This window comes from Meleagris gallopavo, chromosome 1 (assembly GCF_905368555.1).
Source record: "Meleagris gallopavo chromosome 1, MGAL_WU_HG_1.1, whole genome shotgun sequence".
NCBI lineage: Eukaryota > Metazoa > Chordata > Aves > Galliformes > Phasianidae > Meleagris > Meleagris gallopavo.
In genome coordinates, this window is record NC_139404.1 from 67,227,291 (window position 1) to 67,255,248 (window position 27,958).

The 27,958-nt window shown below is 39.8% G+C and overlaps 1 protein-coding gene across 3 annotated transcripts in view; it reads right to left on the reverse strand.

Annotated features, from left to right (window-relative positions):
• The window catches only part of ITPR2 (inositol 1,4,5-trisphosphate receptor type 2), a 263,980-nt gene that overhangs the window by 189,380 nt on the left and 46,642 nt on the right, over nucleotides 1–27,958 (reverse strand). For 2 of the 3 annotated variants that reach the window (XM_085231963.1, XM_085231957.1), the window contains exons 8-10: nucleotides 27,791–27,937; nucleotides 26,863–26,958; nucleotides 10,573–10,617 (exon numbers count right to left, since the gene is read on the reverse strand). In XM_085231963.1, the coding sequence (XP_085088089.1) occupies nucleotides 10,573–10,617; nucleotides 26,863–26,958; nucleotides 27,791–27,937 (288 nt within the window). The remainder of the gene's footprint in view (nucleotides 1–10,572; nucleotides 10,618–26,862; nucleotides 26,959–27,790; nucleotides 27,938–27,958) is intronic. The other variant, XM_085231974.1, reaches the window with a different exon arrangement.

A 27,958-nucleotide genomic window follows, 5' to 3' on the forward strand; every position in this document is an offset into this window, starting at 1 on the left:
CAGTCACACCTTCCAAATACGAAGAGACAGTGTTTGTCCCATTAAGATCTATTTGGCACTGGAAAGAGGAGACAAAAATCACCAGCTAGCTTACAGTGGAAATCTTAGCACAGGCTGCTAATGCAGCAGAGGTTGGATCCAACACAGGTCTGTACATGTCCACGGAAACTGGGGAACTTCACTCCTTCACAGGCACCTAGCTTTCAAGAGACACTTACAAAGCTGTGTTGGTGCCTGAGAATATGTGCAGTCCTCACATCCTTTGATACTCCAGGTCCAAAAAAATGTTAAACAAAATCACACATGGAAACTTAACCTGCATGTGAGGATTGAGAAAACAGCAAGAATATATATCCGTGATTTCCATACACATTCTCCTTTACAAACTCAGGATAAGACCCAAGCTGGAAAAGCAGGTAAATTTTCCAAACAAAAATTTGAAAAACAGCTTTCAAGGTTCAAGGTTCAAGGACAGTGAAGGGTAAGTAGTACAAGATAACTTAGAACAGCACCCAGACATTTTTTTATATTTCCCATAAATTACATCCAAATCTAATTATGTTTTCCCAGAACTGATCCACTCTGCTATCATTTCCAAACTGAAAAGGCTGGTATACAAAAAGGCGGGACGTTTCATAATCATGTAGTTTTCCCTTAGGGCTCCAGGAAAAACAGACACCAAAATATCAAACCATATTCTGCTCTGTGTTAAGAAGTATTTTTATACTCCCTCATTACACAATGTCTGAGCATCTGCCATAGGTCATTAAACATGAGCATACACACATGTGCAAGTTTCTGTGACAAGAGGTAAAGTGAATGGCAGGGCTCCAGTGCTTCAGTAGTTCATACTAACCACTAGTTCTGTGGGGAAGTTCCTCCTGAAGTTTGGGGCTGACTTCACTTGCTCACAAGTTTCCCCAGCAATTGCTACTAAACAACAGAGTTAGCTTATCGGGCCTTTACCCCGCCAGCCAGGCTTAGCACCTGTCAGATCAGACCTGCCATACAAGCAAGAGCTGGTTTCTAGTCTCAAAAATAAAAAGCCCATCTCAACAGAAGGCAAGACAGTGTCTATAATACTGCTAGGTGCAATGCCAAGCTTAGTTGAAGGAAATCTGGCCTGCACAACGGCTATGCAATAGTTCCAGATTGGACTGCAGCAAAAGCCTCGGACTGTCCTCATTCTTTAATTTAATGATCTCAGACACACCTCACAATCCAACCATGATTATGAATCTTATTCTTTGGAATAAAAACATAATGAAAAGTGACCCTGACCTTGAGAGTTCTGAAAACAACTCACATATAGGGAGCGCACAGATAGAGATACAGTCATTGCATAGAAAAATACACAATTAATATTTATGTTTGAATTTACACCTGCTGCATGCACAAAACTCCGCAAGAGAGAGCATATGCATTTGCACACAGAAAGTTTCTTATGATTAATCAAATTTAATAAGCAGTCATCAGAATCTGCACTTAATCTAGCCATTATTAAATGTGCTGATGAGTCCATATGAGGAAGTTGAAAGAAGGGGAAAGTATTAGACTGCTTCACATTAATCAGGCAGTATGAAAAACACATAAAAAGCACAGCATTCTTAAGTAGAATAAAACAATGACATTTGCACAGGTAAGTAACAAGCATAAAGGCAGATGTAGCCAGCAAAAAACTGATTCAACTGAGAAAAGGGAGGAATAGACAGGCAAAGAGAGGGAAGAATAGAACAGGTAAAGGGATTCAAATATAGAGAGAAGAAAATTCAATTCAAAGCAGCATGAAGAAGAAGAGAAGCAAATGAAGCGTTTCAGTGGTGGCAGTGGCAGCCAGAGAAAGAAGTCTCAAGACTGATCTAGTATGAGATATGGAGGTTGGCAGCCCTGCCTGCGGCAGGGAGACTGGAGCTTGATGATCTTGAGGTCCCTTCCAACCCAATCCATTCTGTGATTCTATGATTCTGTGAAGAATTCTTTCAGAAAAAGCAGGTGAATTACATGCTAGGAGTAGAGAGAGAAAAAAAAGTGCAAGAGCTATGGGTAAAGTAATTCAAGCAAATGGTAAATTCACTAAGAAAAAAGTAGCTTTAACTGTCCCAAACTGTTGGTACAAGTTACAAGCCACAGCAATTCAAGTTAGATACATATGTATGGTAAAGAAAATGGAATCACCTCACTCTGTAGCTGCCTGGTAAAATCACTTGTAAGGATTCAGGAAATATAGATTCAGTTACTTTCCTGTGTGGCAGGATTTGGACCTACACCTTCCAAAAGAGTAGTTTTCTACAATGGCATAATTGCATCAGTGGACAAAGGAAGAGCTATGATGCCATCTATCTGGATTTCAGTAAGACCCTGGACACAGTCTCCGCTAACATCCTTCTCTCCAGATTGAAAGATATAGATTTGATGAGTAGACTGATGGATGAGGAACTGGTTGCAAGACTATATGCAGAGTGTGGTGTGGTCAATTGCTCAGTGTCTGGATGAAGATCTGTGACAAGTGGTGTCCAACAGGGGACTGTACTGGGACCAACACTCTTCAGCATCTTCATCAGCTACATTGATAGTGAGAATGACTGCATCCTCAATAAGTTTGCAAATGTCAACAAGCTGTATGGTGCGGCTGACATGCCTGAAGGATGGAAAGATATTCAGGGAGACCTAGACAGGGTCAAGCAGTGGGCCCAAGAGAATTTCACAAGATTCAATAAATTCAAGTGCAAGATCTTGCATCTGGGATTGTGGCAACCTCCACCATTACAAGCCGGGGGACAAAAGGACTGAGCACAAGTCTGACAAAAAGGACTCGGACATACAGGTGGATGGGAAGCTGGACATGAGCCAGCAATGTGCCTTTGCATCCCTGAAACCCAACCATATCCTGGGCTGCATCAGAAGTGTGGCCAGAAGGGCGAGGAAGGTGACCCTGCCCCTCTACTCTGTGCTGGTGAGATCTCACATCTGCATCCAGATGTGGAGTCCTCAGTACAGAATAGACATGGATCTGTTGGAGTCCATAGATGGCCACAAAAATGATGGAAGGGATGGAACACCTCCCCTATGAGAACAGGCTGAGAGAGCTGGGGCTGTTCAGTGTGGAGAAGAGAAGGCATAGGAGAGGACCCTATCGCTATCTAAAGGAGGGAACAGACTTATTAGCAGGGTATGTTGCAATAGGAAAAGAAAAAACTGTCTTAAACTAAAAGAGGGGAGATTTAGATTGGATGTTAGGAAGAAGCTTTTTTCAATAGGGGTGGTGAGGCACTGGTACAGGTTTCCAAGAGAGGTGATGGGTGCCTTGCCCCTGCAGACATTCAAGGTCAGGCTGCATGGGGCTCTGAGCAACCTGATGTGGCACAGATGTCCCTGTTTATTGCACAGGAGTTGGACTAGATCATCTTTAAAGGTCCTTTCCAACTCAAATGATTCTATGAGTCTATGATTCTATACAGCCAATGGTCGTGGCATTCTTCCAGAACAAACTCATGTAGAAAAGTAAAGGTTGAAAGTTCAAAAAAGGAGTCACAGTGAAAAGAATCAGCCCTGCTGTTGGAGATCCACACTAACAGCAAATACCATAACTCCTGGGCTTCCACCACTGGCTTGCAGTGCATTGCAACTTAAAAAGAAGTTTAACGTATATGTAAATTCAATGAAGATGTATAGTGTTTGTAATCTCAAGGGCAGATACACTGTAATTAGAGACAACCTCTGTATTGTAATTGGAGATAATTAGATTTGTCTTTCTTGAGACTTGCAGCCCAGAGGATGACCCTTCTTCATAGATCTTCATATAATTTGCTAGCAATTGTAAACAACTCCGTATCCTTATATTCTTCATCTCTATTGGGTATCATACCTGAAATTTGGAAGACTTATGAGGAGTTTTGTTTAGAAAGTGGCCTACCTGCAATAAATAAATAAATAAATAAAAACTCTTAAGGGGGAAAAAAAAACAACTCATTAAAAAAAAAAAAACAGGCCCTGGAATGCCTTTCCTTCTAGAATGTAAATCCAATCTACAATTCTGACTGGTGAGGACACCTCTTGTACCATACAGACAGACAAGGATAATGCCCTACTCCTGAATGAATACATTAAGCTGCTCTACAGATTTCAGCAGAAATTAAATTTAAAAACAGCCTGCTAAAGCCAGTACAATGTGGTATCTCAATATGTTAACCCAGTTTAGGAGGCTCTTAAAAAACAGAATTTATTCGTAGTAGTAATACAAGAAGAACTCCATTTATTAGATGTTTTTAGAAACTCTGTATGAAAAGAAAGCCAAGTAAATTAATGGCCAGCACTGCTTCTGCATGTTAGGAAGCCCTGGCAGACAGCACAGCAGTTAGCCTCCTGTAACACCTTTGCTGTTGACTCATTTGTGAGTCATCGCATTTTTAGCAGAGACATCACGTTGCAATTCTGTTGTTAGGAGCCAGAGACATTCTGTAAGAAACAATGTATGCTTTTTCAGAGCTGACTCAGACCTGTGTGCAGCAGCAGAATAATAATAGTGTGCCAGCATCCGTGTCTCCCCTTCTCCCCCAGTGACTGCAGAGCCACTCAAGTGGTCTGACTGCTGGCTTTATATAAGCAGAGACACTGCCATTCTAAAACTGAGGATTTTTTTTTCTATGTTTTTCAGATTGTTTACAGCCTCAGCCTTGAAAAAAAAATTCCCCTAACATTCTACAATTGTTTTAACGACGCTACCTGTGTCATGCATTATGAAATTTAATTAAACAAACTTAGTTGCTGGAAGGTAATTTAAAAATAAAACTGAAAAAGAGAAAAAAATAGTGTTTATCAGGAAAAAAATCACATGGGATGGAAGCAAGAAAGCAAGCTCTGAAATCGCACTGCTTTTTGGCATCCATAGACAGAGATAGAAATAAGTCAAAGGAGGTATATCAAATTGCACCAAGAAGTCCATGGCAGAACTGTCCAGCTTCTTTAAAAGAAATGTAAATACATACAAGTCTGAATCCCAAGAGAAATCTGAATAATAAAACTCAGTTTGGAACAGCTTAGGATGAGCGCTCTCATGAAAATGCAGACAAATGGAGGTAAGGTAGCTATCCAAAGACAGCCTTTTAATACTAAGGCACTAACAAATGCCACATTTCCAGCTGCTCTTGACATTTCCCCAGTGTTTATGGTGTTCTTCTAGGTGCTGTACATTTCTGTGATTGGAAATAATGGACTACTTTGCAGCATAAAATACACCAATTTTGGATTTAATGGGAGCTGTAACAGAATGCTGCATTTTGATGCACTATACGTTACAATCTCCCAGACTTCAAGAGCTGGATAAGCCTTTTTTTTTTTTTTTTAAACTAAGTCCTTTAAATCAGAGAAAGGTCTCATGTTAAAAAATAAAAAATAAAAAAATAATCCAGAATTTAGATGTGGAAAAAGCACACACAAAGAATATTAATTGCCTCAATGTAAGGCTAAATTTTACCAGAAATCACAGCAATGTTTCACCATACAATTTGGCTGGAATCTCATGAAGCAGCCCATAAATGAGCAAGGAAGGCAGTCCAAACAGAGCTTGGGAACAAAAGCCCTAGTGACTTCTGGCAATATTTATGATCTCAGTTGCCAAAATTCTTTCACATTTTTGAGTCACCTAAGGCAAAAAGATGGACTTTGGAAGCGTCTACTGGCTATGCCCACTACTGCACCACAGAAAATCCTTCTCCATTCCTGCTTCCTAAAATTGACAGTTGCCTAAGCAACCGTGATCAGGACTTGTAAACCAGGCAGAGAACATGCACAAGAAGCCCTATCACACATTTATAGTTGAGGGTTGGCACAAAACATACAGATGGTTGTGTCTTCTTTAAAACCTAGATGACAGAGAAAGAACTGGAACCCTTTTATCCCAGCAGTGAAAAGCAAAACAGGCTGCAGGCTCAGCTTCTTCCTTCAGCTGAAAAGATTCAAGTATGCCTCTTCTATTTCCCTACTCTTCAGACTTCAAATTACACTGGTGTAGGACCACTTCCACCTCCCCTTCTACAGCAGCAGATTTACTTTGCAGGCAACATTTCACAATTAATTCATTCAATAGATGAAAAAGAAGATGCCTTTGCAGTGAGTCAGTGAGTCAGTCACCTGGCAGAAGAAACACCACATGAAAAACACAATGCAAAGAAAGCTTGTGTGCTCTACGTCACCTGTGTACTGGATACAAGACTGATGTGGCTGGCCCTTGAAGAACTCCAAACATTCTAAGATTCTTTTACTTTTGAGTGACAACTAAACAGTACGTCATTGTAGCATAAAAGAAATCCCTGTACAGAGAAGTTTTTTTTTATTCAGAAAAGTTTTTCTACTCTGCTCAAGGACAGAATGAAGACTTAAAATAATCAGTGCTGACTCGTATTTTCAACGGAGCTAAAAAGAGGTGAAGGATCCAAAGGAATGTCTACCTTGCTAAAAGAGTATCATAGAATCACAGAATGGCTTGGGTTGGAAGGGACCCCAAAAATCACCAAAGTTCCAATCCCTCTGGCACAGGTAGGACTACCAACCTCCAGATCTAATACTAGACCAGGTTGCCCAGGGCCCCATCCAACCTGGCCTTGAATACCTCCAGAGACAGAGAATGTATAACCTCTCTGGGCAGCCTGTTCCAGCACCTTACCACACTCTCTCTCTAAAGAACTTCCTCCTGACATCCAATCTAAACCTTCCCTCCTTCAGCTTAAAACCATTCCCCCTTGTCCTATCCCAGTTCACCCTTGTATAAAGTTGATTCTTCTCCCTGTTTATAATCCCCTGGAAGGCTGCAATGAGGTCTGCTTGCAGACTTCTCTTCTCTAGGCTGAACAAGCCCAGTTCCTTCAGCCTGTCTTCATAGGGGAGGTGCTCCAGACCTCTGATCATCCTTGTGGCCCTCCTTTGCACCCTCTCTACATCTTTCCTGAACTGGAAGCCCCAGACATGGTTGCTGTACTCCAGATGGGCCCTCACAAGGGCAGAATAGAGAGGAACAATCACCTCCCTGTCCCTGCTGGCCACTCCTCTTCTGATGGAATCCAGGGTACTACTGGCCTTCAGAGCTAAAAGAGCACGCTGCTGCATCATGTTCAGTTTTTCATGCACCAGGACCCCCAGGTCCTTCTCTGCAGGGCTACTCTCAAGGAATTCTTCTCCCAGACTGTATACGTATCTAGCATTACTTCAACCCGACTGCAAAACTCTTGTACTTTGCTATGTTGAACCTCATTAAGTTCACATGGGCCCACCTTTTGAGTCTATTGAGGTCCTTGTGAATGGCATCCCTTCCTTCCATTGCGTCAACTTGGTGTCATCAGCAAACTTGCTGAAGGTGCACTCAAGTCTGTCATCAATGTCATTGATGAAGATGTTGAAGAGCACCGGTCCCAAGACAGACCCCTGAGTGACATTGCTCATTAATGGCCTCCACCTGGACATAGTGCCATTCACCACACCCCACTGTCTACGGCTTTCCAACCTGATCCACCAAGTACTCCACCCGCCAATTCCTATCACTCCAATTTAGATATAAAGATGTGGGGGGAGAAGATGTCAAAGGCCTTCCCCAAGTCCAGGTAGATGACATCGGTCACTGTCCCTTTATCCAACGATGTCATCACTCCAACACAGAAGGGTGCCAGATTGGTCAGGCATGACCTTCCCTTGATAAAGCTATGCTGGCTGTCTCAGATCACCTGCTCATCTCTCATGTGCCTTAATGAGTCTTTAAGAGGGATCTGTTCCATGATATTCCCAGGCACAGAGGTGAGGCTCACCAGTCTGTAGTTCCCCGGGTCATCCTTCCTCCCTTTTTTGTAAATGAGAGTGACATTTCCCTTTTTCCACTATGTGGAGACTTTGCCTGACAGCCATTACTTTTCAAATATGATAGAGAGCAACTCAGCAACCACATCAGCCAGCTCCTTTAGAATCCTGGGATGAATGAATGAATGTCATCTGGTCCCATACACTTGTATACGTTCAGTCTCAGACCAAGCCTCCTGATAAGCCTGTTACCAAGCCTTATCAGGATTTCTTTCACAAAATATCTTCACATGGAAGTGCTGACTGGGTAAAGTAAAATTTCCACAGAGAAACACTTCTGATCATCAACCAGTTTTGATTAAATTTTTAATGGAAACATTTGTCCAATCAGATTTCTCTGGTCTTGGATCTTAGTTGAAACCGGTGCGCAGGAGGATTAAGCCAAACTGTTAGAGAAGTCGCCTTCAGCATTCATGTTCAGATCAGTTGTGCTCTTCATTATCCAGTCCAGGGAATATTTAACTATGAGAGCTGCTCCTATTTTGTTATATTGGTCCATAATGTCAGACACGGATGTTGGTGGTATGGCAGTAGAGGCTGAACCTTCTCACCAACATTCTGTTATATTTTATTGCCCTGAGATAGATGGCAGCAGAGGGACAGTCTGGCAAAATGACGTCTGACATGGAATTGTGTATAAAGCAAAAGTGTGTGATTGAACATCTCCACACAGAAAAAAAATTGCACCTATTGACATTCACTGACACTTGCTAAATGCTTATGGAGACCAAAAATGTGTGTATGTGAGCACAGTGAGGTGGTAGGTGGTACATTTCAGCAGTGGTGACAGCAATGTGAAAGACAAGCCGCTTTCCAGATGTCCATGCAGATTTTTATGAGCATGGCATGCAGCTCTTGTTCATCACTCTATGATCCTTAAGGTCTTTTCCAACCTGAGTGATCACAGGTGAAAACACATAGCTAATGGTAGCAGCTTTGCTGAAAAATAGTGTTTTGCAGCTGAGAATTTGCTCTATCAAATAGTGTTCTTGTTCTTTTTATACCTGTTGTAGCTTCCATGGAAATGAATAAGAGGCACTACTTTTGGAGTGACCAATGTATTTAGATGATATGAAATTGCTACAGCTGAATACCCTATACTACATACAAATTAGTATTGCACAGCATAATACATTTGAACCTTTTGTGATGAGGATCTAATATCAACCCTATACATGTTTTCATAGGTTTGAATTCAGACTAGCCCTATTCTAGTTTTCTGGGCTTGGGCACTCATGAGAGGCTAGAACACAGTATACCTATATTCCAAATGTGTATCTTTTAATTTTCATCCAACAGAATACAAGTTTGCACACTGAGATTGCTCTGCAAAGTGAATTAGAGTGTCTTAAATAGGGAATAATTAGGAGATTTGATGAAGGAGGTGCTATCATGCTGTGAACTAAAGTATTAATGCAACTGAGCTGTGTGTGAGCCCAGCTATACTGTTCTCAGAGCAAAAGCATGAACCCAAGCATTCCCAGGCAAGCACCTTACTCAAGAGGATATTCTAGAACTTATCTCAATTTCTGTCAGAAAGCTTCAGGGGCTTCAAATGTGATTCCAAAACAAAAGAGAAACAACTCTTGGAGCTCCCATATTTTCACAAGAGAGAACTTTCATTTCTCTGGCTAACTCATCTCTTACTGCTATACTACTATTTATACCAAATACCAGGGAAGATGGAAAACCAATGTTACCAACTCCTACAAAAGTCTCCATTTCTTCTTAAATTGCAGTGCTGGAGGCATATGATTATGTAAGAATCTTGGTTTTCATTAAAAAAAAAAAAAAAAATCTTCCCCTTGCACAGAAAAACTTGAAAATGTGTCCTTTAAAAGAACAAAAGCCAGAAGGCCAACAGAAAGAAATTGTTTATTTCTCCTAAGATCTCAGCTGTTTCAAGGCAGTCTCACGAATGTGATGGAGGAATTTTTCCTTTTGGATTATTTGTTTAGGAATAAGATTCCCTCACAGTTTTATATCTATGTCCTTCATTTGTTATAAACCACAACACCTCTAGTCTCACTTTGTTAGTTAAAATTGGCTGGCATGCTCTTAGCACAGTACAGGATAAAGTCCTTTGCCTTTAGCAGCTCCAGATTGCCTGGAAGTATTTGTCTTCTTGTCCAACCCACTCGTACTGCAGCAACGACAATGTAGGTCCTTGTGTGGTGTTAGAGTTGCCTGAAGTGCAGCAGGACACAGTCTAAACCTGAATATCCGCTCGCATGTATTCAGTACAGGTAATGAAAAGAGTCTCAGCATATTCTTAGATTTAGAGCCCCACCTGACTGAAAAACATGTCCCAAGGAAGCTCATCTCCACTAACAGAGCCTCTGAATTTGTTTTGGTACATAAATAACCAGACTCACTTGTTCCTGGCTTTCTTGCTAAAGAGAGTGGAGTTTTTGCCATGAGGTAGTATTTCTAATTTGTTAAGTATGAATAATTTCATATATGTAGCCACTAAGCAGAATCGACTTCAAACTACTGCCAATTTGATGCAGAATTTGAATAAGCTCCCTAACACTTCCTTTAAAGAAGAGAAAGCTTTCTGTAATGATAGTACTGAGTTGCACCCTAGTTTACACATGACAGAGAAGACAACCTCAGTGGTTATGACACATTACTACAAGGAAAGCTACAAAGGACTTCCATTTGTTGGGCTTTATTAGGCTAATGATATAGTATTTCCCAGGTTACATGCAACATACAAATTCCACTTACCAAAGCTTTTCCTTCATTATTACCTTCTGGATAGTGTGGGTTAAGCTGGAAAAGAAAAGAAGTTAAAAACTATCTTGACAGCTCTCAAATATTTCAGAACTTTGGGAGAGGGACTGGTTCAGTTCTTTATTATGTATTCATCCTGCAAAAGAATTACGGAGTATTTAGAACTGGCATAGCAATTAGAGTATGAGAATTAGCAATTTAATTTCTGGCCGACTTACTGGCTGTGTCCTCACTTCAGAAAAGTGAATCTTACAATCAAGCTTGTTAATAGAAGACTTTCAACTAATAATTAAAAAAAAAAAAAATGATGGAGAGAAAGTGCAGTTATTATTCTAAATATAGCAAATTACGGTCACCCCTACCAACACACAAACACTTATAGGACTGACCTTGAGCAGATGTATTGAGATAAAAATTAATGTTTTGCATCTACTAAGATTTTGCAGAACAACAGTTAGCTCTGAATAAATAGCTCTTTAAAACAGAAATGGCAATGTCACTATAGACAAGTGTTCATTTACTCCGTGATTCTGTTTAACTATTATTAAGGTATTTCCTATGTTATACCAGGACTAACAAATATTAATTAATAACTAAAGTAGCATGAGATGCTTGGATGAAAAATACTACTACTAAATGTAAAGTACTGCTATTCAACAGCATTTAATATGATTTTACTTTTGATAGGGAAAATATGTAGACTAGAAGATGGGGGATTATGTAGGAAGACATATACTCAAATAAACAAACACACATACACCCACATACTGGCTGCACACAAAATGTTTCCCGATTTGATTTTTATAATGAAACACTTCTATCTCAGTATTTGCCACAGTCCCTGACACAGGATATACCTTCAACAGGTTGAAAATGTGGAACCAAAATTATTACTTACAAATGGTTATGCATGTACATCTTACAGTAAGTACAGTCATTTTCTTGGCATGAATTGAGCATTAACAGCATGGAAGAGCAAGAAGTGAATTGCACAGGGCAAACTGCATGAATTCCAGTCATGCTTTTTAATATTACATTATCATCATCATACACTTAAAGTTACACGGAAAACTATTGTGAGGTGTTTTTTCTTTTTATCAAGTCTAAAGGGGTTTTATTATTACTCTACTGTCTCTTTAACAAAAAAAAAAAAAGACATCTCTCCACTTGATAAGCCTCAAGAAAAGAGGAAAACATTTAGACGATCCTAACATTGCTGAAAATCTCTTTGTTTTCTATCATGACTTGATGTGTTAACACATAAATGGACAAAACCTTATTCTTCTGCCTTCATTTCATTATTCATATTGCCCACTGTGTCACCTTCAAAAATCAATGTTATAGAGCTGCTTTCCTCCCTGCATTAACATCTATCCCCAATCTTCTGTTTTGCACCGCCATGACATTTCCACACATTCTCTTACCTCAGCACCCATCTAATTCTATAATAAAGCAACAAGAATGGGAGAGGAATGCTAAGCCACAGACAACTAGAAGTTACATGTTTATGTACACATATGTACATATATGTATTACATAAAACTGTCTTCCTATAGTTTTGGTTTCTTCGTTAGTTTTCTCATGCTTCTTTCAGCATTACTTCTGTTCACTCAGCGTCTTAAAGTAATTTGACTTGCCCACTCAGACAAACTCTGTACTTTTGGGCCTCCATCAAGAGCAGGGAAAATTATCAGGCAGTGCTTCTCAGTCACTTAAGGCCACATACAGTGGCCTTTCAACACAGGTGCAGAGAAGGAATAACAAGGCTAAATCTAATCCTATCTTCAGATTCTGCTAGTTGTAAGCAAGCCACAGAAATTCTGGGTTATCTCAGTTTTGTCACTAAACTCAGCATAGAGAGCTATGCACTGAGGACTAGATCTTTAGTTGGAATAAATCTATGATGCTTCATTAAAAGACTTGTGTGAATATAGCTGTCTACTCAGTATGAACTGAGTCCTATGTCTTGCTATTCTTCAACTGTTTGCTCCCAACATAATTGTGCTTTAGAAAAAAATATATATCAACAACAGAAGAAACTTTGGAAAATCTCTCTCCTACACCACTTCTTGCCTACTTTAAAAATGACTGAAGAGATTGCCTTCAGATTTTCAAAATAGTTCACTTGTGGACAGAAGAAGACAGAAGGCTCAAATAAAAAAATGAAGTGTATCCTTAAAGGTGGCTTTTCTTGTCCCATTGAAACAGAAACAACAAAACTATGAAGATGTTGTTTAGAGAAACTTCGAGATGTTGAGGTTAAACAGGTTAAACAATAAACAGGACAGAATGCAGTTTTAGAGCTGACATTAACAGCCCCCTTTTCAGCTCAGCAGCTGTCATTTTCATGTCAGCTGAGATTGTTGGTGTTGAGCATCTATAAAAATCAGACTATTAGCTGTTATCCTATACTACATTTCTCCAGATAGAGAGGTAGTGTAAGTCATGTAATATTTTATTATACCGAGTTCTTTTCAATATCTAAGTACAACAGAATGAGCTATAGACACAGTGATGGCCTTAGCTCTCCAAAATATATTGCTTTTTCTGATTGGTATAAAATCACCTCTACACACTTCAATGAACCTCCTAACAAAAGAATCCTTGAAAATAACAACATTAAAATTTGTTCCAACAAAAGAACTCTTGAAAATGAATTTGTTCCTCGTTGCTAATGAAACCAAGTGAAATTCTTAAGATATTAAGAAAATAAGTAAGAATACCATGCTAAAATGGATCTCATTTAAGCTTAACAGTCTTCAAGCTTTTTGAGGTCATTGGACTTATTGAAGCTGCAGTGCTCCCAAATTGTACCCAAAATACTGTATATTTCAGTCAGTACATACAAAGAAAATGACACATTGTAAACTGCAGAGCTCAAGCAAGTGTAACTGTATAAATCACTGTAGTAATAGCTCAATTTTAAAATTGCTTTTAGGGTATATTTCCAACAGCTTTTTTTCTGATGCAGAAATTCTAATTCAGAAATTCTGGTCCTCCAAGGCATCTTTTTCAACAAACCTACAAATAGCTATTGTTTACTTTCTCTTGGACAGAAAAGGAAAAAGAATCATAAACGAGAGTTCAGCTTCACCACTGCTGACAACAAAATAATATCAAAGACCTTGACACTCATCTTGTATTATGGTAAGCTCATGGGACTCACCATACCATCCCAATGTTCATTGATTATGTAAGGCAAGTCAGTAAATGAGAAAATCGCAATGGCTATATGGTGGTAAGGAGGGTGCAATCTGCATCGAATAAAGCAGACTGCACTAGTAGAGCATAATTAGGAAAGAACAAAGGAAAATTCACATTAGCGAAGAAATGAAATGGCCACATGACAAAAAGCAATGTAAGCAGTGCGGCTTAAATATTACTCCTGAATGACTGTGTCAAGGTGAGCGACTATATTTTTGCCTGTCATTCACCCCACTGCCATCTAAAAGGCAAGCCCTATTACATGGATTTTACAATTGGGCAAGGCTAATATAATATAACCAGTTGTCAAAGCTCAAATGACAATGATTCATGATAGATATTTGGTCTTTTTCATTTGCTTATAAATACAAACACAGATCGAACTCTACAAATCCTCCAGACCGCATAAAGTCCCTTGAACTCCAGAAAATGGGGTTACCACATTGCCTTTTATGATTTAACATACATGGACCAACAGCAAACACTGACTTATGTGCTACATAAGGTTTTTCTTATGTTGAGGCCCTATCAACAGTAGTAGTTCTGGGAACTAAATTTGGTTTGGACTGACTCTACTGGGGAAGAGAGCTTGGAACTGGCCTAGCAAACTTATCAGCAAACAAGGACAGTCAATACCCTGAGAAGGCTCCCACAACCACACAACATCATATTTCAAACACTAAAATTATTGACCACTTTGACATTTTTAAACATGATCATCATGCTGCAAAGTCAGCACAGGAGGAAGATGGAACTTTCAATTGTATGTGTTTGTGTGTTACTTTTGGTAGTCAGTGCTCAGTAAATGCACGTGCCCAGCTAACCCTGAGAGGTATCCTGTCAGATTACAAGTGCCACAAGTCCCAGGCTCTGTTAATTCCACCAATTATTAAAGGTGATTAAATTTATACCTGAAGTTTTTCAATACTACGACTTCACATTACATAATCACCTGAGATTCCACTACTGAGTAGAACAACTTCTTATTAATATGGTATTATTGTTTTTTTGTTGTTGACTTTTTGGTTGATTGGTTGGTTGGTGGTTGGTTTGGTTTGCATCTGCACATAGTAAGACACGTCTTACAGTTCATCAAGGAATTAAAAATCTCAGTCCACGCTGTAGACAAACAACTATCTTCTTAGGCAGAGGAATGTGTAGAAAGTACCCAAAAAGCCTATTTTCAGACACTTGTTTAATTAAGAAAGAGAGAGGAGTTTGGAGAAAAGTACTCATGCTAATTTTAATCATATTTTGTTGACTAGGTAAAGGATATTTAAAATAACTCGTCAACGAAATAATTAGACTGTCAAATTTCAGCTAAAAGAGTATTTTAATTACTTGATTAAAACCAGTATTAGTCAAAGAATTAAAGGTTCTAATTCAACACATGAAAACAATTTCCATTCCATTTGATAACTAGCCTGTTAACACAGAGCCTGTTACTCAATCAATGAGGTCAAGTGGTTCGAGGGCGAAAAAGCCACCACAAAAGAAAAAACAAAAATCAACTTGTCAAATCTTTCTTCTTCATTAGACTTACTTGGTTCTTTGTTATGTCATACTGATTAGCTTTCAATAAATCCAAAGGACTTTTGCACAATTTCAAAGACTTCAGTGATATTCAAAGAACTGTTGCCATCCTATTAACTTGCTGGAGAAAGAGTGGCTACAACTCTACCTAGATATTCCATTCAGTACAGCCACAGCATCTGGCGTAAGGCTCCTGATAATCATCATGTGAGGAAAGTTCAAAACCTGAAAAGGCCATTTATTTCAGAATTTATTTTGCTGCTGTTTTGCTTACAAGCCCTCCCTTAATAGATCAGACAAGGTTCCAGGCAGCACTCAGAGAGCTGAATCTTTCTATTAGCTTCAGGCACAAGCCAAGTGGCCACAGACAGTGCTGGGAACCCCCTGTGAGGGTGAACTATCTGCTAGTCAAAAATGGGAAAGAGAATCAGCTTTGACACCTTCCTAACCCAATTGTTCACCCTTGTTGTAAAGAAGAAAGGGTAGGTCATCTTGAAAGCATTTTTAGTACTATAGCAATGGCAGGCAAATGCTTACAGTATGCCTAATTCACAACTGATTTAAAGGTCACATGCCAGTGGCAAAACCTAGAGCTGTCTAGGAATGTAGTTTTACTTTAGGCCAGGAGAGATTACTGGCTGGGAAATCCCTTTGCTTCTACCAAGATTAAGGGTAGAGAACCTGATGCTTAGCCCCACATAGCAACATCCCACTCTGCAAAGGAATTAGAAAGGAAGAAAGTACATAAAAGATCCTTTGGTTTAACCTGAATGCTGGGCCATACTTTCACTAGGAATGGTTATGTCACCATGTGCCACTTGAAAAAAGCATTCTGAATATTAATATCCCCTATGACTTTCAGCAGCCCTCCCAGAAATAACTAGGACTGATTGAATGAGATATCACTGAAATTTTTACAGTGAAAAAAATAAGTAAAACCTTCTAAACCTTTATCAAACATCAAAAATAAAAGTGGTACAAATACAGTTTACTAAAATCTTCTCAAGTTATCTCGAAGTAATAAGAAATAAAATGCAACATAGAACTGACCACGTTTGTTGATTTGGAACACACCAAAATGCAAAACCAGCAGTTGTTGTGTTTTTAATAACCGAAGCACCCATATAATGACTAAATGACCATAAATATTGTGTTTATGTCTTCACACTTCCTTTTCTCATAAAGCTCATATGCATATAAACACTGCTCAAATGCAGCCAACTTCAGGCAGGATGGAAAAGTCCTAGCTGAATACAGGCTCAAAGATCACCACTGCAACACCAGCTTGCTGAGAGAAAAAACCTTCCCCAAAGATCCAGATTTTTGCAGGTATACGCACACTGACACACAGAAATGTTGTTCCTAATTTCCACACAGGCCGCATTCCCTCAAAAACCTTTGAAAACCTAGCCCTGGTTTTGCTACAGGAACCACTCCTAACTGTCACTTTGGTAAGTCATATCCAAACCTGTGGAACAGGTCAAACTGGCTCTGTAAATCAGTAATCCGTTCTCCTTAGTCTCTGGATCTCTTCCACCTCTTCACACATAACTGTAAATTATTCTGCAGTCCTTATCGAGCTTTAAAACAAAACTATGAGCCTCCCATGAGACAGTGAGAAACATAAATAGGGCACATAGCGCTGAGTTCACTCTGTCACTTTGGCATGCCTTTTTCTTACAAGATCCTTTAACCACTGAGCACAACAGGCTGACATGATCAGAATGCTGTATTAACATTTAACAAAAAACACTGGGGAAAAAAACGACTCAAACAGAAGATTCTGAAGCAATCTTCAGGTAAGGAGGTCCCACAATACCAACAAAATAAATGTGTGAGCAGATGCAAAAAGGCCTTGGTGGATGCTGCCATCTCCTGGTACCTTCTACAGTTTACATACTGTTATCCTTGGAAGAGATCCAACAATACCTGCATATCATCTCAGTTAAAGGCTGTTTATACAGTTATTTTTCATACTGTTTCTAAAGACAGAAGGAAACACACAGAACTCACCTTTGCTATGTTAGCTCTGTAATGAGAGAAGTACATTTTTTCAGCAAAGGTTTGCTTCTTTCCTAACCTAAAAAGTACCACAGAGAAGCCTTTTTTGCTTTTTTGCTTGAACACATAAGATCTCTGCCAATACTCCTGTCTCCAAAAATAGTATGAAAAGGCCTAAATTAAGGCCTTCACACATTTAATCTCAGTTGCCTTTAAAAACAAACAAACAAACAAATAAATAAATAAAACAACCACTGTTCTTTGCAATACCCCATTTTCCACCACAGCCTAAGAATGTGAAAGAAAGTGAAAAAAAACGTCCTTGAAACTACAGATATTTCTCCAAGGTTCCAAGGGGTTAATCCTGATTTATGGCCTCCACTTCAAGAACTGATTTCCTTTTATGTTTTTTAATCTCAGGTAATGCTGAGGATGTTATTACTCATACAAATATGTAATCTTTCTCAAAATGTCATTAAATGCTTTGTTTGTACTCATGTCCAGTACAGAAGGCAGGAAAGCATTATTTTCCATCAATATGAACTTGAACAACTTGAACATGCACTCAGCTGTCTTTACCACGATCCAAACCAAGTGATCATTACAACAGGATTAAATCTATTACAAACAGTTTGGCTCTGTCCATGTAGATAAATGCATATTACAACGATGTATATCATGTGGCAAGCTGGTATTTTTAACACCAACTGAGGGAGACATAACACAGAAATCCATTTCAAAGAAAGTAAATCAAGATTTATGGAGTTCCCAATTTAAAGTGAAGAAAAACCTGGGCAATTTTGACAGAAAAGCAGAGTGAGACGATATTGGAATAATTTATTCAGGAAAGACAAGAGAAATATAAAGAGCTTTTATGGATCATTAACTCAAGGGTTCTCAGCAAGCAGTTTACATATACCATAGCAAGCATTTCTGCAAGCCTACATTGTCACTGAAGTACTCATATCAGTGAACTACATCTTTGGTGGTTCGGATGGCTCTTCCTGTTCAATTTAAAATGTTCATATAATTGTGATGACATCTCATGCACATCTAACTCAATACTTCCCAGGTCAGCCAGCTTTAACCATTCTTATCTTACTTAACTTAAGCATATAGTGCTAAAATAGCCCCAAAACTGAAAGTGTGTTTCATATGGGATTTTACAAAAAAGAGCTTAGAACAAAACTCTGATCAGACTTAATCAAGAACAGTTCTGCACAAAGAAACAAACAAAGAAAACCAAAGGAGTTTTCTAGTGAGACATGTATCTGAGATGCACATCAGATGATTGCTACTTTTGCTCTAAATAAGGAACAGGTTTAGCTCTGTGACTTAGAATCATTGAATCACCAAGTCTGGAAAAGACCTCCAAGATCATCCAGTCCAACCATCCACCTACCACCAATATTTGCTCACTAAACCATGTCCCTTAGTACAATATCTAAATGTTTCGTGAACATCTCCAGGGCTGGTGACTTCCCTGGACAGCCCATTCTGGGGTCTGACCACTCTTTTGGAGAAGAAATTTTTCTTAATGTCTTACCTCAATCTCCCCCAGCACAACTTGAGGCCCCCTCTGGTCCAATGCTAGTTATGTGGGAAAAGAGGTTGAATCTCATCATGCCACTGTCTCATTTCAGGGAGGGAGCTGTAGAGAGCAATAAGGTCTCCCCTGAGCCTCCTTTTCTCCATACTCAACAATCCCAGTTCCCTCAGCTGCTCCTCATAAGGCTTGTGCTCCAGACCCCTCACCAATTTTGTTGCCTTTCTCTGGGCATGCTCCAGGGCCTCGATGTCTTTCTTGTAGCGAGGGGCCCAAAACTGAACATGGTACTCAATGTATGCCCTCACCAGAGCTGAATACAGAGGGATGATCACTTCCCTGCTCCTGCTGGCAGTGCTATTTCTAATGCAAGACAGGATATCATTACCCTCCTTGGCCACCTGGGCACACTGCTGGCTCATGTTCAGCCAAGGATCGAACAATACTCCCAGGTCTGCTTCTTACACATAGTCTTCCAGCTACTCTGCCCCAAGCCTGTAGTGTTGCTCGGACTTGTGACAAAAGTGCAGGATCCAGCATTTGGTCTTGTTGAACTTCATCCCATTGGCCTCAGCCCAGTGATCCAGCCTGTATACATCTCTCTAAATGTCCTTCCTACCCCCAGGCAGATGGACATTTCCTCCCAACTTGGTGTTATCTGCAAACTTACCGAGGGTGCACTCAATCCAATGTCTAGGTCATCAATAAAGATTGTAAACACAATAGGACACAGTATCAACCCCAGTGGTGGGAAACACCACTCAAGACCATTCACCAGCTGGATTTAACTCCATTCACCATCACTCTGTGGGCCCAGACCTCCAGCTAATTCTTTACCCAGCAAAAAGTATGCCTGTCCAAACCATGGGCTTTCACCAGGAGAATGCTGTGGAAGACAGTGTCAAAGGCTTTGCTCAAGTCTAGGTAGACTACATCAACAGGCTTTGCCTTATCTACCAGCCGGGTCACCAGAAGGAGATCAGGTTTGTCAAGCAGGACTTGTCTTTCATGAAACAATGATGGCTGGATCTGATCCCCTGGTTGCTCCACACACACCATGTGATCTCACTCAAGACAACCTGTTCCATAACCTTCCCTGGCTGACAGGCCTGTAGTTCCCCAGATTCTCTTTACAATCCCTCTTGTAGATGAGAGTCATGTTGGCAAGACTTCAATCCTCTGAGACATCTCTCGTTGACCAAGAACACTGTTAAATGGTGGAAAGCACCTTGGCAATCACCTCTGCCAGCTCCCTCAGCACACCCTCGGGTGAATCCCATCTGGACCCATGGACTTGTAACAGTCCAGGTGGAGTAGCAGGCCTCTAACTGTTTCTATCTGAACCATGGGGGTTTATTTTGCTCCCCATCCCAGACTTACAGGTCAGGGGGTGGAGTACTCCAGGATAATTGGTCTGGCTTTTACAGACAGATGTAAAGAAGGCATTAAGAACCTCAGCCTTTTCCTTGTCCTCAGTGGTCACGTTCCCTGATGCATCCAGTAAAAGACGGATTCTCCTTATTCCTCCTCTTACTGTTAATACACTTGTAAAGAAGTTTTTTTCTCTTTTACCCCAGTGGCCAGTTGAGTTCAAGTCGGGCTTTTCCCTTTCTAGTTTTTCCCCTATGCATCCTAACAACTTCTTCATGCTCTCCCTGAGTTGCCTGTCCCTTCTTCCACAGGAGGTAGATTCTCTTCTTCTTCTGGAATCTCAGAAAAAGTTCCCTGTTCAGACAGGCCAGTCTTCAACCCCACCAGCTCATCTTACAGCACAGGAGGACAGTCTGCTCCTGTGCCTTTTAGACTTTCTTCTTGAGAAGTGTTCAACTTTCCTGGACTCCTTTACTCTTCAGGACTGAATCCCACGGGACCCGCATTACCAGGGTCCTGAATAGTTCAAAGTCCACCCATCAGAAGTCCAAGGTAGCAGTTTTGCTGGCCCCTCTTCTGAATTCACCAAGAACTCTAGTTTGTGGTCGCTCTGTCTAAGACCCTCACATCTCCCACCAGTCCTTCCCTGTTTGTGAACAGCTCAGCAGGTCTAGCAGGGCATCTCCCACAGTAGGCTCTCTTACCAGTTGCATCAGGACATTATCCTACACACACTCTAGAAACCTCCTAGACTGCTTTTTCTGCATTGTATTGTATTTCCAGTATATCAGGGAAGTTGAAGTCCCCCATGAGAACAAGGTCTGGAGATCGTGCAACTTCTGCCAGTTGCTCGTAGAATGCCTCATCCATCTCTTCATCCTGGTTAGGCGGTCTATAACAGATCCCCACCAGGATGTCAGCCTTGTTGGCTTCATTATCTTAATTCATTTAGTATAGTACAGTTAATTCAGTGTTAAAACTATTACCTCACCAAGTTCACTCCCTTATCTTGCCAGGGTACCTAATAGCTCCAATCTTAGATCTATACTTACTCAGCTAAGTAAAATAGAATTATCACAGAATTTTCCTTTCAAATTCTGAACTGCTAATGACTATGTACGTGTTCACAACGTTACACAGGAAATGTACTCTGGTTTATCTGCTGTCTACTGGAATATCTAAGATTAGCATGATCTGATGCTTCCACATGTATCTCATGACTATTTTAGCAGTATCCATCTAACCAGAGAAGTTGAACATGAAATGACATTTACCCTGCATTTTGTTGTGTGCGTACATGTACACATGGACACACACATTTCTCTTTAGCATCTTCATACAGCAAGTGTTACTATTTACAGTATAGCTTATCGAGTTCAGAAATCACAGAACTGGGAGCTGTCACGTGCATGGAGAACAACATTAAAGGTGCATGCTCTGTTTGAGTACAATCAGCAAGTTGATACTCAGTTCAAAGAGACTTTGAACAGTCCAGAACACTGAATAGGATAGGTGAGGTGATGAGAATGGAACAACTGTGTGGTCCCAATCTACAGCACTTGAAAGGCTGTTGAAGCAAATAGCAGCTCTTTCACATATACACAGGGACAGATGTGGGTGTATTCTGCATGTGGTTCATGCACTGAAGAGACTTTAAAAATGGTGGAAAAGTCTTTGTTATTTTGAAACATTCCATTTTCACCTAACAGTATGGATACTCTTTAAAAATACAAAACTTAAAAATAAGTTGGGTCATTTTGCTGCAGCCAAGGCTACAAAAAAAGAATCTTCTGCAGAACTTTTTTTAAAAGACTGCTGATTTTGTGAAGATGAAAATAAAACTCAGCAGCCTGGATCTTAGCTGGTAGCTTAGTGTCTAAATCTCTTGCTACAGATCTGTCTCAATACTCAATAAAATCAAGTGCTTTTGACATTAACAGCAGAACTCCCACTGTCTCCAAAAAACAAGCAGAGGAGAATTTCTCAGCTGAATACTTGGTTCCACCTTTTAATGATTTCAGTGTTTTTGGAATGTCTGATCCAGTGGCTTCAAATTTCCAAATGTCAGACACAGAAGAGAGCTACCACCAGATTCCAGATGTCCCAACCTTACCACAAACATGAAACACTTTCTTCAGCATAGTCATCTCACTTCTTAAGTAACGGGCTGAGAGCATACCTGCATCTCATGTGTCAGAGCGTACCCACGGGGAATGACAGGGCAGCAATGTGCAATTAGCAAATACCTACCACTGAGTCTCCTTTTTAGCAAGGGTCCTTCAGGATGACTCAGCTTCAGTCAGAGTAGTATGGTCTATGGTATTAATAGGTCTTATAAAACTTCAAAGCATACTGACGAAAATCGGCTTAAGTAATATCATGTGGAAAGGGGATTAAAGGAAAGAGTACAACTGAAACTGACTCAGAATTCAGGTATCAGAGAACCCTTAATTTTTCAAAGGTACCTAAAAGCTGGGTCACTGTGATTCTTCATAACCTCTAATGTAGGACGTACACATCCCAATTTCTTTCAAGTTTATAAGAATTAGGTATACTCGCTTGCATGTTTTGTTCACTGAATAACAGTACTGCCTCAATTTTATTTTTTTAAACTACTTACTGTAGCATTGACACATTTGTAAGTTTATGAATTGAAAATTTCTGAATTGCTTGCAGTAAGTGGCGTGAACCTCCTTAGATCCCAGATCGTCCCCTGGACTTAATAAGCTTCAGTGACATCCTTTTGCTGCATAGGTCAGACCCACTTAGTCACAAATAAGGCTGATCAGTTATTTACACCTGGCACGAGATGCCTGAGAGAAGAAGAGAAGGCACAGCATTGCTACATCATAGAAACCTAACTGCAGAGGAGCAAAAGGGAATACTCTGGTGAAGGACACTTCTGCTCATCGTGTGAGATTTCACCTATTCAAAATTCCCCTGCAAAATTCTCAGTGCTACATATCACCTTAATTTACATAAAGATGAAGTAAGGAAATTATGGTTGTAAAAAGTGACAAATCCTGATTTACAATTGCTCAAACTGTAACATAAATTGTATCATTAGCCAACTACTGAATACTTAAGAGTTTCGTGAATTTTGTTTACTTATTTGTAGTTATTCCACTCCAGATATCTTAATCATGGCAGTTCAATCAAAATCAAGTCACAGCAACATGTGATGTTCTTGACAATTCACACTATGAGTAATCTTCCTGTGCTGCAAAAGTGAAGATAAGAGTTTGGTAAGCTTTGCCCAACTGATTTGAAGTTAACTTATAAGCATTTGGTTTCTGCTTCGCTGTTCGTAATTCTTTGATGTGGATGTCTGGGTGGTGTGTTTAGCCTAATATGCGAACTGTGTAAAATACAGTTCCCAGGTTTTTATTACAGCATTACCTTTAATATCTCCACCAGTGGGTATTTCACACTTCACAGATACTGTAGCTAATGCGCCTCTCCAATCATAGCATATCATTTCTGTTCAGCCTAAGTGCTTTTCCAGCTTTCAATCTCAACATTACAAGTCTTCCTGATGGAGATTCCCCTTCCAGAGGTAGAGTAGTTCTGCATTCAGTGAAGTGTGACTCCTCTTCACCTGGAGATTTTTCTCCTGAAAAATCTCTGAGCTGGTAAAGTACAGAATAAGGAAGCTCATCTGTCAGTCAGCAAGCTTCAGTGCTGAGAGGGCACAGTGGAGAAAAAAAGCTGTTTCCATCAGTCTAGCTAGTTTGAATAAAGCCTTTCTAGCAAAAGTATCTCTAAAAAAAAAAAAAAAAAAAGGAACTGAGCGTACTGGTTGCCATTTGAAAATTAGCCAGTGTTAAATACACAATAAAGCAAACTGGCTTCAGACAAGCCAGAAATATTGCTGCAGCATGGAGGCAGCAGTGCAGAGAATATTAGTAAAGGAATGCCAGCCCACTGCCTTTAAAGAGAGGATGCTCCTCACTCTTCAACACAGAGATTTCACCATTATCAGATTTTTAAATTGCACTAGGAGTTACTACCCTAATTAATGAAAAGATCCAAATTACATTCAGTCTTGCATGGAAAATAATGCAATTGCTTATGTTTTGATACTGGTTTTGAAATAATTCAAAATACTTAAAAAGTATGAATGCAGTTGTTTGCTCTTACTCTGAAATCAGCATAGGCTGAGACAAAAGTAAAAAGTGAAAGCAGGACCAGGGGAATATAAAAGACTTGTCTACATACAGCAGATGAACTGCAGCAAATTTAATTCAATCTAGTTAGGGAAAGACTTCTTTCAGGGGTTCTCAGTGATTACAACTAGATCTTGTAAATTTTCACACTTGTGCTTGCAAGAATAAGTCAAAAAGGTAATCCTACGCAAACTTAACTAAATCAGTGGAAAAAACTATTTTTCATCTCATTGATATAACTTGAACACAGATCAGATCTAATATGGATTAGATACAATTTTAAAAGTTCACAACTTCTTGCAACCAGGGAAAAATCCAAGGCTCTCCTATTTCATAAAGTTTGTACTATTTCCTCTCCTCCAGCTTGTCAAGAGACCCACTTTATTTTTAAGGACAATTATGTGTCCTAAAAGATATTAAGCTGTTCTTTTGTGAAGTCACAGCACTATTTTGCCTTTAAATTAAACACCAAATAATAATCAGACAAAATGTAAGATTTTCTTTTTCTTCCTCCTGGACTTCCTATTCCACTCAAAGGGGTAAATATTAATCAGACAAAATGTAAGATTTTCTTTTTCTTCCTCCTGGACTTCCTATTCCACTCAAAGGGGTAAATATTTCTTCAAACCATTTTTATTCCAATTTTTAGTCAAAAGACAACTGTGCAACCTCAGAAACCTGCTATAATCACAATGCACAAGCATGACATCAAAAGCCATTACACCAACACATAACAAGTTTATCCAAGTTTCTAGAGAACATAAAGACGCCTTGGGCCATGAAGAGATCAACACATCAGTATTACAGAAACATTTTCTAAAGCCTGCAAGAAGAAAATGAATGACAGTTGCTGAATTAGAGCAGTCTCAAGCTTCTACTCTAATGTCTGCACATAAACTTCTCTGATCAAGCTCAACAGTTACATTCATTCAATTTCAGTATTAACTATATGGCTGTTTGAGCCAGAAAAGAAGAATATTTGACTAATCACAGCACAAGAATCAATGGTAAACAAGAGGAGAAAGGTAAGCAAATCCAAGGATTTAAAATACAAATATGGCAGACTTGTAACATTACTGTAACACATCTACAGAGAGAAAGCCTTGGAGGGAAGAGGGGCCCAAAAAAGCTAGTCAGTATTTAAGGACCATCTCCTCCAAGCCAAGAAGCAGTGTATCCTGAGAAAAAGGCAGGCAAGAATGCCAGGAGGCCTCCATGGATCAACAGTGAGCTCCTGGACTTAGTTTAGCTCAAAAAGAAATTCTGTAGGGAGTGGAAGCAGGAACCTGAGAGGACTAAAAAGAAGTTGTCTGAACAGCCAAGGATCAGGTTAGAAAAGGTAAAATCCAGACAGAATTAAATCTACCCAGAATATCAATGGGAATAAGAAGAAATCCTACAGGTATATCAGTGATGTAAAGAAGGTCAGGAAAGATGTGGGCACTCTCTGGAAGGAAACTGAAGACCTGGTCACAAGGGATGAGGGCTGAGGTCCTCAATGACTCATTTGCCTCAGTCTTCACCAGCAAGGGCTCTAGCCACAATGCCCACGTTGCAGAAAGTAATGGTGCGAACTTGGAGAAGGTAGATCTGCCTGCTGTAAGTGAAGATCAGGTTCAAGATGTTCTAAAGAAACTGAAGGTGCACAAATCCATGGGACCCCACAAAATCCATCCATGAGTTATGAGGGAACCGGTGGATGAAGTTGCCAAGTTGCTATCCATCATATTTGAAAGGTCATGGCAGACTGGTGAAGTTCCCACTGACTGGAAAAGGGGAAACATAACCCCAATTTTCAAAAGGGGAAAATAAGATTCAGGGAACTACAGGCCAGGCATCTCTGTGCCTGGCAAGATCATGGAGCAGATCCTCCTGAAGGGTCTACTAAGGCACACAGAAAATAAAGATGAGGTGATTGGTGGTAACCAACATGGCTTCACTAAGGGCAAGCCTGACAAACATGGTGGCCTTTTATGATGAAGCTACAGCGTCACTGGATAAAGGAAGAGCAACTGATGTCATCTGTCTGGACTCGTGCAAAGCATTTGACACTGTCCTGCATGACATCCTGGTCACCAAATTAGAGAAAAATGGACTTGATGGAAGGACCACTCACTGGTATTGGAATTGGCTGGATGGTCACTCTCACAGAGTTGCGGTCAACTCCAGCCCATCCATTCTATGATACTATGTTTTCCTTGGCACTATGATGACTAACAGCAGATTCAAAATTCAACAGTACAGTGAAAATTAAGGTTACGTGTTGTCTTGAACTCATCTACCAATGTACTGTAGCTCAGAAAATTTACAGCCATACAGTGCAACACAGCAGCGCACATTCCGTTCAGACCTGGTGTGGGATCTTTTCACAGACCTACCTACCTACAGTGGTTCCAAATTAGCAGGACACATTTTATAATTGGTTAGGCAGAACACAATCTCACGTTTAATTGACATTCTTACCTCTGCAGCTAAGTAGTTTCCAGTTGCCAAGTGCTTAAATCTAAACAAACTATTCCACTGTCCTGCCCCTCCCCGGCAAGGATCATGATGGACAACCTGTAAGAAGAAGTACAGATTTTTAATAGTGCTTCTCAAAATCATACTTAGATCACTGACATTTCTTACAATGCATTCCAAATAAAAGCATGTAAACTACACCATTACGAACAGTTTAACACGCAGATATGTTCTGTGTTCACACTAAGCCCAGCATAGATAACCACTAATTACATTTTTTTTTTTTCCACCAGGTGACAGAAAATATGCCTCATATTACTTTCCAAGTGTGGAGCACTTTGTATTAAAAGCACAAAGGTGGTTCAACATCTAAGGGCTTTTGGACATGGGAGTTACATTATTATAATGGCAAGAGCATGAGGCATTCCAGTTTCCAATGATCCTTAGTTAACATTAATGTACTTGCTAATCTCATTCAGCAAAGACAACCTTAATCAGCCTAATATTAAATAGATGTTGATGTGCCCTGCTGCACAAAAAAACTCATTCACTTTCATAAGATTTGTTGTCAGTCATAATCAATTTCAATATTCTATATTGCACAAAAGTTCAAATTTAAGCACTCGCAACTCACGATACAAGTATCACTCTATTGGTTTTGATAAAATTGTACCATTTGCGTCAGGTCTGAATTTGACCTTTCATCATTTCAGTGCAAATACACTTAAAAAACGTCCTCTCTCCATATATTCACAGCAATAAAGCATCTCTTCACTGTTCATCCTACACAAACTGCTTCATAAAATAATCATGGTTATGAGGACGTATATGATGATATTGAGAGGCTATGAATGATTCATATTGTGGTAGGGTATTTTTATTGCACCCTGGCCTTCAGGTACTAAAACACATATGAAAAGGGAAAAAATACCTCTATCTCCCATAGTGCCTTAGAACTTGTTGCAGAAGTGGCTGACTGACGAAGTGTAGTACGAAGGAAAATATGCTGTTTCTTCTCATATTCGTCACAGGTCAGAAACTTCTCTTGCTCTGCATGAAACAACCTAACAACATCTCCCTAAAGTAAAATGAAAGAGAA